This window comes from Sitodiplosis mosellana, unplaced genomic scaffold (genome assembly GCF_009176505.1).
Source record: "Sitodiplosis mosellana isolate CC-2019 unplaced genomic scaffold, AAFC_SMos_1.0 Smas_scaffold_6191, whole genome shotgun sequence".
Classification (NCBI taxonomy): Eukaryota; Metazoa; Arthropoda; class Insecta; order Diptera; family Cecidomyiidae; genus Sitodiplosis; species Sitodiplosis mosellana.
The window spans coordinates 2,099,853-2,111,882 of record NW_022601432.1 but is presented as its reverse complement, the minus strand read 5'-3'; the positions used below and the strand labels follow the sequence as shown (position 1 = coordinate 2,111,882).

Below are 12,030 nucleotides of genomic sequence, written 5' to 3'. Positions count from 1 at the left end.
CCGCTTCCGTATCCTGCTCCTCCGTAGGAGGAAGCGTCAGCCTTCGCTGTGGCAGTAGACGAAGCATGGCCGCTTCCGTATCCTCCTCCTCCGTAGGAGGAAGCGTCAGCCTTCGCAGTGGCTGTAGACAAAGCATGGCCGCTTCCGTGTCCAACATTCTAATGAATGGAAAAAGGAATTCAAATTAATTTAACTTCACTATCATCATAAGTTGTAGAATCAATTATTAAAAGATCATACACTGTTCCCAAAAGCACCTGCACTAGCACTAGAATGTTGTTGTCCTGCAAACCATCAATGTTTAAAAACAGATCAATATTTAATTGAATATAACTTCAAAATGACGAATTTTCGATTTAAAAAACGTTGTCCGTGCGAACTATTCGATTGAAATCGAATTAATCATTACATTTCTTCGAAACATTTGACTGGGTTTCTGTTGCTAGTTAAATACAAAGTATGAATGAATGAGACAACATTGTTGACAGCGCACCGTCAAAGCGGTTGCCTGGTCAACTACAGTCAGTCGTAATGCAAAGTGGCACAAGCATGTCCCATTTTCTGCATCTAATCGTCGCGTTCTTTGCGTTGCGATTGACGTATGCTTCTGATTGAAAAATAAACAAATTAAAGCTAACAAGAACTTCGTAGGTTTTGTTTCGCTAGAAAACTTTGCAGTTTAATCAGAATGGAAGTATGAAGTTATTGAAAAGAATACATTTTAGAATACTGTTATAGCGAAACAAAACCTACGATTTTTTTTTAAATTTGGCTAAATATAAGTAGAAAAGGTACCTAGTTACTCTTTCAAGAAATATGTTTTCTAATTATTATTTTTTTTGAACTATTTTCCATTTGGTTATCCTTAGTTTGTTTCTTTTTCAATCACAAGCATACGTCAATGGGTTTCAGTAGTAACCAATGTGAAGTTGGCTGCGTTGCCCGGTATGCATTATGTTCACCCTTTGGTTAAATAGGAGCATGAAAATGTTTAAAATGATACCCATAAACTTGCTATGCAGAGAAAACACAAGCCAGTGCCGCGTGGCTACTTTGATTGATCATTCTCTTTACTGTCGCTTCTTCGATCGTATTATGCAGTGTGTTGAAACAAGGTCGCTTTCTTCGTATACAAATACATGGGAAAGATTTGACGTAAGACGCCAAGACGCCTCTACGCGTGGAATGCTCGAAGCTGTCATCGTACACATATTGAACACGAATATTTTCGTTTACACAATCGCACTCATACAAATGGACGCATCGATAGTGCCCGCTCAATATATGTACGATGACTGTTTTGAGTGTCCCTCGCTTTGAGGGCTGCGTGTCGTTTTCCTTCGTTCATTAAGCGATCTTGGTTGAAATGACAGCCGTACAGAGCGATGCACTGCTCTCATTAGTATGTACACTACAATCGCAGAAAGCTCCACCACGGAGGACTTTTCTCGGCCTAGCATGTATATGAGTATTATTATGGCCTCCATACTACAGGCTTTTTCAATTGTGCTGTGATGAACCCATTTTCGACTATTGTTTAAAAAAATGCATATCAAGCATGCTTCAGTTTGGAATGTTCAATAAAATTATTGAATCTAATGTTGGAATATTGGAGAATGGATCGAATGGTGCCTTTAAAAAAATTCAATTAAGTCTGTCTATCATAAGTGAAAGAAAATTGAAGCAATTCTTCTCTGCAAACACAAAATGAAACTATTTTTGCTGACTTTGGCAATCCAAAGGTAGAAGTTGATCAATTGGTTAGATTTATCTTTTTGTTTGGAATATGAAACATACCAGATTTTTGGCACGCGCAACTCTGACAATAGCCTGATTTTGCAGTTTTATGACTTGAATTGTGTTCCCTATGTTCACTATGTTCGCTGTGTTCACTATGTTGACTATGTTCACTATGCTTGGTCATCTGTTCGCTGTGTTTACTGAATTCAATGCTTGATCGTTCTTGCATCTCTTCGTGGCTCTGACTTTTTCCAAACATATGGCTCTCTGAAACGAATTTCAAATTTCAAGTAGAATTTTACTATTTTCCAGAGAATACTATGGGATATTTTTATCTCATCTATTTTCAATATGATCATAATATATGGGCATCGAGATGGATTCGTGGACAAAGAAATCTTGAAAATTCACATGATTTATCCCATTTTATGGGCAATTCATAACAAAGCAATACGTCTAACAAAGAAATCCATCAACCTAACACTTTACTCGGTATTTTCGTCTTTCTTGATAGCACACTTCCATATTTGGATATAAACTCTTTTTTTTCGCAAATTACAAATAAAAACCGATTGATAGCACTTAGAATTTAACAGTCGAAGCTTGAGCCTTGAACTAAAATAATCGAATCTAACAAGACCTAGCTGGTTAGGCTATATGATTTTTTCGATCATTGTGAAAACAAAACATTGTAAGTGAACAGTGATTTTTTGACATTTGTAAGATTATGGATGTAACGTTTAGTAAATAAGAAAAAAATGACCGTTTTATACAAAGAGAATAATTGAGGGGTTTAAAGCGAAAATGTTGTACAGAAAAGTTGAGAGGAAAAATGTAAAATGAAAAGAGATAGGTATATAGTTGCCTATAGTTTACTATACAGTTTACTATATATAGCTATCCCTTTTCCGCTCATTCATCATCGACATTTTTCCGCTCAAATTTTCTGTATAACATTTTCGCTCTAAACCCCTCAATTAGGCCAGGAATTATTCATCGCTCAGATATTTTTTTGCATAAAAAATATAAAACCTTTCACAGAGTTTCCAGAGAGCATTGCCTGCGCAGATGATTTCGCCATATTTGCCATATGCCCCATATTCGTTATTTTTTCAGAGGAGGATACACTTGAAGCCAACTCCTGGACATAAGACTTAAAAAGAAAAATAAATGAATAATGATGAAATTACATTGGCTATTGATAAAACCTGATTAAAATCACTGAAAAATGATTTAATTTTACAATCAAGTGTGTTCAGTTTTGTTTTCTCTATCACAATGCAACAGCACATTGTAAGATGATATCAAAATTCAATTTAAGAACAAAATTAATCTTTGAACGTAGTTAAGTGTGAAAACTTACTTGGGCTTCCGCCGTACTGCTCAATACCCCTCCAAAAAAGCCTTTTGCTTCGCCCATCATGACTTCATACAATAGTTCGTAAAAATAAATGTCATTGATTAAGAACTATAATTATTCAGTATATTGGTTTTCTGAACATTAGGAAAAATAACGCATTACAAGGTAAAAATTGGAAGCGTAAATTAATTCCATTGGAATGTGTTCAGTAACTGAACTTCAGTTATGGAAAAAAAAATGTGAATATTCACCTTGTGAAGATTGTTGCTGTTGTTGTGTTGACATGTGATCTTCTCCTTCTTTTTGGAATAAATTGATTATTAGACAAAGTATTCATTTAAGAAAACGGATTAAATCATTGAAATGAAATAATTGCAACAATAACCAGTACATATACATACCGCTAAAGGATCGAGACCGCTCTGAAAATCCAGAGCTGTGACTTTGGTAAACACCGCCTGCATATTTGAATTGGAGTGAATCTCATTAGAACGTGACATTTTTTTCAATTTCTTAGTTTATTTCTGTTAGAATTTTACCATTAATGGCTTGATGACTATTACTCTCATAACCAGTTCGATAACCTATTCAAAAACGACATTAGTGATTTGATCATAGATTAATCGGCTTGCTAAAATTACCTTGCGACGATTTGCCTTCACCATGACTGTTAATTACAGATCCAGTGGCGATCGTATTGGCTACTCCTCCAGCAATCTTATTAATTTGAATACCGCCAGCAGACTGAACATGAGTTCTTGCGTTTTGCAACTTTTCCCAGGTATTGGTGACTGTATTGAAAAAGAAGCCTTCATGCGTTTTGTGTGCTTCACCCATCGCAATTTTACTTGTGTGATCCTGTTTAAATTGTCCAGTAAAACCATTCTGGGAACTACCTTGACTAAAGTACTGACCTAAAAAAATGCGTATTCTTACTATATTTTGTTATCTAAATTTTGAATGACGGCTATAATCACTTTGTTGATCACCGCTGCTCATAGCTCTACTGAAACTATTACTGTCACTGCCAATGAAACCGTTGCCACCACTATAATGATTTACCTTTATGTATGAATGCAATTCCTGACCTGGAATTATGAACTAAGATTTATTCATCCACTTCTAATAATTCAACACAGAAACAAACAAACAGGAAAAGGAAATAATTTCGATCGAAACGAAACAATAATACATACTGCATCTTGGACAACGCTTCAAACATCCAAAATTATCGACGAAAAAACCGGGATCTAAAATAAATAAAATAATTACAAATATGTTTCGATTTTCTAGATAATGAAAAAAAAAATATTTATTAAATTACTTTTATTGATGACAGTGTCTTGATCAAAATGTAATGAAGATCCAGAAAAAACACTGCTAGACGACGACGACGACGACGACGACGACGACGATGAAGCTAGGCCATGAGCCTTAAATAGGAAAATAAATTTGCTTATGAAAACATGTATAAATATTTATTGTACGATTGAAAAATGACGGAGATTCAATTCTGCAATCAAATGTGTTTAGTTTTGTTTTCTCTATCTCAATGTTGCAAATTGTAATGCGATATCAAAATTCAATATAATAACACAAAAAATCTTTGAACGTAGTTAAGTGCGTAATCTTACTTGGGCTTTCGCCATACTGCTCGATGCCCCTCCAAAAATGCCTTTTATCTTGCCAAACATTCTTCCTTCGTACAATAATTCGTAAAAATACATGTCATTTAAAAAATAGTGATTATTCAACGTATTGATTTTATGCACATTAGGAAAAATGATACTTTGCAAGGAAAAAAGTGGAAGCGGAAATTAAATTCAATATAAAATTAAATGTAAACGTATAACGCGCCTGTTCCTGTTCCTGTACCTGTTGATGCTGATTTATATAGAGCGTTGACGGGCTGAATCGATTCTAAAATACAAAACTGGGCCGTAATCTAAATTATCAATAAAACGAAAAAAAAAAAATTAAAACTGGATGAAGTCACGTTTCACTAGTCGAAAAAAACAATTGCACTCACCGCCAGAACAATGGCAACAACGTTAAACATCGCCATTATAAAAGAAAAAAGAAGAAAAAACGTCTAAATTTCCCTATCAATTTAACTGTTTGATTCAGCAAAAAGAAAAAAATAAATGCGAAATGGTTGAACGTTTCAAAGTTCGGATCACTAGTTGTATGGGACCATGAACTCCTATTTATATGCTTTATTCTTCATCTTGGCAATGGTGTACACGTAATTCGAATGAAAAATGAGAAAAATCAATATTGAAAGTGTTTTTGGAACTCGTGCGGAATAGACGATGAAAATCGATTTAATTCACCTGAACAAATAAGTTCAAAGCGATCGATTAATAACATGCTTAGTGGCAATTTTCGAAAGTTCGATATTTTTCGTGGTTCTACATGCCACGATCATTCCAGAAATACGTGATGTTTTATAGGATAGATGTTTTGTTTTTTCCAATGTTGTTTACATTTAGCTTCTTATCGCACAAGCAATGAAACAGGAATTTGCACCTATTACGTCTTTGAATGTCACAAGTACAAAAACATTCCTTGAAACTCATGCGCAGTTCGCCACCAAAAAGAAAACAAAAAAAAAACTAACGATTAGTAAAGATGAAGAGATAAACATTTAATAATTCACATCATAAATGGTTTTCTCTTTTGAAATTTCATCAAATTTCAAAATGGCTGTTGGTCTGATGATGGATAGATTCGGCATTATTTTTTTCTATGCTAAAAATGATTTTTCAACACAGTGTAACCTAAATTGATTGAAATCGAAAGGATTGTGTCATTATTCGTAAGAAAAAAAAACATTCAATCGAATCATTTAGTTTCACCCGAAACCAGTTTAATTTTCAATTGAATTGAACATCGAAGGAAAAAAAAAGTCCACTAGCCTCTCCAATTCAAAAAAGCATCTTTTTCGTTGAGTGAAAAAAAGAATGTCGTTTCGTTTGGGCTGAACAATTTCGTTTGATGGTTGTAATCTTGTTGTTGTTTTTTTCATGGGCCGAGTGTTATGTTATTGTTGAACGATAAAAGACATAGCGTATGGAACAATCGCTACTTATTCATCTCATCGTTTATTTGCTTACTGCCTTTAATTCTTGATAATTTTAATGCATCGCTCCGTTAGACCTGACATAAGTCTGAGCTTCAAGCAAATCCGTTATAAATTATATGTATAATTGGGAAACGAATCATATCCCGTCCCCTTCAAAGCGAAAAAAGAACCAACAACCATGTGTTTGTTTCATCTCTTCTTTTCGCTCTCTGTGTGTGTTCAGTTGTTTGGTGGCGTGTATTTTGAGTCTCTGAATAAATTCATCATCCTATTATACACAGTACATTTGGCCGTTATGTGCGCGCGACACATCCCCAAAAACTGCAAGCCTCCTTTTTCACTCTCACTTCCATTCTGCCACCCTCTCTCTCTCTCTCTCGGGTTCCGTTTATCGATGTGTTTCTCCTATGCACAGTGCACATTGCGTATTTTTCGTATATATATTTTCGGGGACACTCTGTGCACACATCTAAATAAACAGTGTACATGTACACATCCATTTAACCATTCATCCATCCATGAAAGCACAGTATACGCGCATACAATTCGGGATTGTAAATGCTCATTAACTACCAAACTTTAAATGTATTCATCAAATTTATCGCTTGGGAATTGTTTAGCGCGTTTGAAACTTTTCATTGTATAGAGCACAACAACAACGGCAACAACGACGACGGTGGCATCGACAGCAACAGTGGAAAAATTCGTGTTTGCTTTTTCGCGGACTTATACATATATCGAATTTTAAAGCCGGAGCCAAACAACATCTTCACTCCAACTAAATGATAAACAATAACATTGGCTCGTGCTGAGACTGTGGAATGCGGCAAACAACGCAATATCACTGTTTGGTATTTATTGGAACGAAGAGCAGCAGCAACAACCAAAAACCATTCGGCGTGAGTCCGAGAAAGAGAGAGATAGATCGGATGAAAAACATCACAAATATATGCCTGCATCGTCCATGACTTGTGGTATTGCGCATTTTCATCGCATTTGCCAGACAGATCGAGGCGAAAACTTTTCACTCAAATCACTTGATAAACTAAACGAAACGAAACGAAAACCGTCTGACGGTTGAGCTGCAAGAAATTGCCAAAATGCATATTTATTGATGTGTGTTATAAAATCAAATAGCTCGCATTCGGCTATAGCTTTATTTGTCAGTTGGGAGCATACTTGTTTGGCAAGATGTGATGAAGGCAACTTTTGATGTGCATGCAACATTGCTGCCGTTTTGATGTTTCTCCTATTTTTTTGTTCTGCCTTCTTCATCGTTTTCATCATCTTTTTGCTCCTGTTGTTGTTGTTCTTCTCGCTGTCATTGTTTTGGGTGCATTTTAAATCTGACAGTATTTGAAGCGATATGAACGAACCACCCAATATCGCACTTTGTTCACTGGTTTCGCCAAACCAGTTGCAAGTGTCAACGATGAGTTTCTTCGGTGAATGAATCACTTTCTAGTTCATCGTTCGGTGTCGTCACATCATCATCTCGAGAATTTGAAGCCAACCATTTAACCATTCATTAACATCAAACCATCAGACAAGACAGACAGTCTAGTCGAGTCAATACATTTGCATTTCGATTTTGTCGTCGAAAATCTTACTTTGAACTTTTGCAAAAGCTAAAACGACACATTTGCTTGTGATTGACTATTGATCCCCCTTTGTGGCATGCATATAATCAAGCCGAAATAAAATCATCCATCATCAAGATTTAATGCAAATATTTGCGTCAGTAAAGGAAGATTCATTAAAACTTTGCACCGCATTTCGGTGGTACATACGGAATGAGTTTAGAAAAGAATTTGACAAGAAAAAAACAACTTTCGACACATCAGAACATGGTAGTTTTACGGTTGAAAATTTATCATTTTCGTGATACAAACACATATTCCAACTCGCAACGAATATTTTCAATAACAACAATTCTCTCGTTAGGAACAGAGCAAATAAAAAAAACTAAAAACATCTTGTAGAATGTACGGTATTTCGTCGAATATTTACTGACATGAACACATACGTTCGAAAGCAAAAAATAAAAGAAGGAATTGAGTGTCGTGCGTTACTTTCAGACTGTGCTTAACAAATAATTACGACGATCTCGACTTGTGGAATGTTTTCAATGTGAAAAATAGAACGAATAACGAACGAAAATTTTGGTATAACAAAAAAATAACGGAATAATCTTTTGTTCAACACTGCACAAAATTGCATCAAATTAATAATTCCAATGAAATACAACGCATCAGTATTGGAATTTATGGTTTTTTTTTATTTGTAGTTTCGAAATGAAAATTGTAGTAATCGCGTGCTCGCACGCTTGCAATGTAAAACTACGCATTTTCCTAAAAGGAAATAAATTAAAAGCAATTGCCTTATCTGGGGGTAACATTTTTAATAAATGCTCAGCTGAGACGACAGCAACATTTCCGGGTAAACACACAGTGTTTCAACTTCAAAGTGATCACAATGCTTCATTTTCTCTCTTGCTCTGTCTCAGCAGAGATGAGACAAGCGACCGAGAGAATGAGCAAGCTTTTGGAATTGAGTTTAAATGCGCGCCATTCCAAGTGTGTGATATGTGAATAATATGGAAACATGCAAGACTTATCTTACAAACGCATTGTGGCAATGTAAAGGCATTATGTCGACGCGATCTATGCATAAGTCGACTTCGGAGTCTCTCTCTCTCTCTCCCTCTCATTCACTCATTCACTTCCTTTCTATCTCTTTCTCTCTCTTGCTCGCCTCGCTCATTTCATGTTAAGCTCATGCTAAATATCTCACTGAAAATGCATAAATAGCCGGGAAAGCCCGTAGTAAGAGGACGAAACTTAACCAAACGAAACGAAAATAGCAATGCAATAGATATTTCGTCGCTTGGTTGAAGATTTACTTTTTGCCGGGGCAAGTTTCAACAGTCCGATTCACATTTTCTAGCTGTGTGTGTGTGTGTGTGTGTATTTCGAAAGTGATTTTTGCATCATTGTATTCTTACATCACGATTCTTTGTTCTTTTGCCTGTTTTCTTTCTTTTTCTCCTCTCTCTCTCTCTCACTCCCATTCCATTTTCCTGTCTTTATTTACCAAGACGCGTACACAAGCCATATCGCCTGAAAAACAAGCCAAAATGCAAGACTTCACAAGGCATACACACGCAAATGAATTGAGTTCAAACAGTGCACGAGAACAATAGACTTGCGATCGCCTGCATCATCTGACTTTCTGACCGCATTCATGCAAAACGCATCCAATGCATCTACAGAAAAGTATCATTCGAACGAAATGTGCGGAGAACACATGAAAACGAACGAGAGCGAGCGAGAGTGAATAACAACTAATCTTCTGTCTGGCAGTCAAACTATTGCAACGGAAAATGCGATGAGATGTGTCAGTGCAAATGAAAATCGTACAAATTTGGTAAGGCGAAACAGCCAGCCAGCCAGCCAACAATAGCCAAGTCTTCACTTAAACCGAACCAACAGCAACAGAATTGTGTATAGTATTTTAGCATCCACGTCGAGTGGATGGCATGTGTGTGTATGCATGTGGCTATCTTTAATGCCAAAGCACTTGATGTATGGATTATGTTTTCCGAATTGTTTGCGATGAACTGAATGCTTATTGAAACAGAAGGGGTTGTTCGCTCTCAAGCAAGACTATGAGTGAGTGAAAAGCGTAGCGTAAGAAAGAAACGAGAGAGAGGGAGAGAGGGAGAGAGAGAGAGAGAGAGAGAGAGAGAGAGAAAGAGGAAAAAAGACGCAACACATTTCAAGCGCCAATAAATTCCCGTGTACTTTTCTAAATAAATATGCAAGTTGAAAATATAGTGTTGTATGTATGTTTGTAAACGCAGCGTGCCTGATGCGTTTGAAATTGATATATTTACTGTCCACAAGAGCCGAAACCTCATATATTTATACACATACAGCATACACATCGTTGCCAACGATTCGCTTCGGTGTCATTTCCAAATGACTTAACACTTTCTGACATCTTTTCATTTTTATTGCAACAACATTTTTCAATTCGTTGGAAATTCTCAGCGGCGTGCATAAAAAGGTGTAACGAAATTAAAGTGCGAAAATTCTTTCGGAAAGATACATCTAAATGTCGTCAACGGTAATGGGTTTCCATTTAATCTATCCGTTGCATGGCATAAATCTTCCGCTCTTTGGATGTGCCCAACGAAAATTGAATGCGAATGAAGGAGAGCGAGCGCGCACAAGAGTGAGAAGCGGGAAGAATCAGAAAGAGCATCAGCACAGAAGCCGTGGCAGATAGAATTAAGAAAGCAAAGGCGCAAAATAAACATATGAACTGAGCCGCCACACGGATGTGGCAATTTAAACGAGTGTCATGTCAACATCGAAATATATACGTACGATGCGTATGTATGTTTGTGTATTAAATGGCATCAAATGCCTCACTAACTCACTTCACTTTATACACCTTCGGTTCGGTCTTAATCCACGGAAATAGTATGTAATATATATGTTTTTGTTGAGTGAGTGTGTCTTGAGAAAATGCCTCAAATGAAAGTAAAAAAAAGAAGAGAGAAACTGTCAGCCCAAAAGTAACGCTCATCCGAAAAATGTTTGTGTAGGATAATCGTCGGTTTGAATCGAATGGGAGTGGGGCAGAGAAACGCAGAAAGAAAGGGAGTTCGAGTGAAAAAGCGCGCGTGCGAGCTCAAGTGTGTGTTCACTTTATATTTTTTATTGGTAGTAAAGTTATTCGGATTCAGTATGGTTGTTTATCATCATTTTTCCAGAATTGTTGCCTGATTCGCTTGTCTACTCATCAAAAATGATGTATGAAAATGTATAAATTTTTCGTATTTTTCACTACCCCTTTTTCGGTGTCTTCATCAAAAACGAAACGTTGTTCCATTTCAATTTGTCCCCCTCTCTCTTCCCATCTTGCTATGTGAAAAGTGAGCTTCCGGATATTCACATACATACATTTGATACCTCATAAAGTGTATTGTGAGTGTGTCGAATTGTGTGTCTTGCTACATGAGTCAAATGAAAAAAAAAAATGGAAAAATGATCTCGGTGTCAGAATGAGTAGAAAAAAGCTCATGCGAAATGCGTGCACACGTTCGAAACTGTCTGCTTTTTCGGGATACACAGAGGCAAGGTGTAGGAGCTGAATGTTGGCTCAATTATTAACGGTATGCAAGTAGAAAGATAAATACTACAAGTCTTGATGAAAATAAAGTAAATTTGTCTCTTTATTCTTTGTGTTCATTGAATGATTGCACACATACACACTTACTACTACTACTACTACTATTGCTTTAATACTTTGTTTTCCGAATGCCAAATCTGACTGTAACAACGTGTGTGCTGACACCGACATACACAACATTACACAGATGCTACATTTTGTTTTAAATGCAAATGAGCTGCGTGCAAGCCCATCGAACGATAAGAACCCAGGAGTGCTGACTTTGAGTTCATCAGTTGACAAAGTAGATCATGTAAATGACACATACAATGTATGAGAGCCAGCAAGCCAGCCAGCCACACACGCACGCACTATCAACAACAGCAACAACTCGAAAATTTGAAGAGTGCAACTTAACTAGAGCGATAAATAAAGAGGCCAACAATGAAATCGTAGTCGACTCCAACTGAAAATACTCGGATGGTACAGTATCATCTCGATATATTTGACAACTTTGTGAAACAATGTTTTGGCACATTTTACATTTTCCAGGATGTAAGCGGGATATTGGGATTTAATTTTTTCCCTCTCATCCTGTATGTATCCTACTTGCTATGACACTTTTCAGTTTAGCTGGTTTTTAATGTGAATTTGTAACGATTTTTCA

General features: G+C 36.4%; 1 protein-coding gene across 1 annotated transcript in view; it reads right to left on the bottom strand.

Moving 5' to 3' along the window:
* The window catches only part of LOC129576522 (hornerin-like), a 5,432-nt gene extending 170 nt beyond the window's left edge, over nt 1-5,262 (bottom strand). The window contains exons 1-15 of the mRNA XM_055461744.1: nt 5,130-5,262; nt 4,976-5,045; nt 4,735-4,799; nt 4,425-4,533; nt 4,297-4,350; nt 4,078-4,188; nt 3,742-4,014; nt 3,640-3,684; nt 3,502-3,558; nt 3,352-3,399; nt 3,104-3,165; nt 2,773-2,893; nt 1,798-2,007; nt 241-284; nt 5-158 (exon numbers count right to left, since the gene is read on the bottom strand). Of these exons, the coding sequence (XP_055317719.1) occupies nt 5-158; nt 241-284; nt 1,798-2,007; nt 2,773-2,893; nt 3,104-3,165; nt 3,352-3,399; nt 3,502-3,558; nt 3,640-3,684; nt 3,742-4,014; nt 4,078-4,188; nt 4,297-4,350; nt 4,425-4,533; nt 4,735-4,799; nt 4,976-5,045; nt 5,130-5,165 (1,459 nt within the window). The 5' untranslated portion in view covers nt 5,166-5,262. The remainder of the gene's footprint in view (nt 1-4; nt 159-240; nt 285-1,797; nt 2,008-2,772; nt 2,894-3,103; nt 3,166-3,351; nt 3,400-3,501; nt 3,559-3,639; nt 3,685-3,741; nt 4,015-4,077; nt 4,189-4,296; nt 4,351-4,424; nt 4,534-4,734; nt 4,800-4,975; nt 5,046-5,129) is intronic.
* Between the last annotated feature and the right edge of the window lie 6,768 nt (nt 5,263-12,030).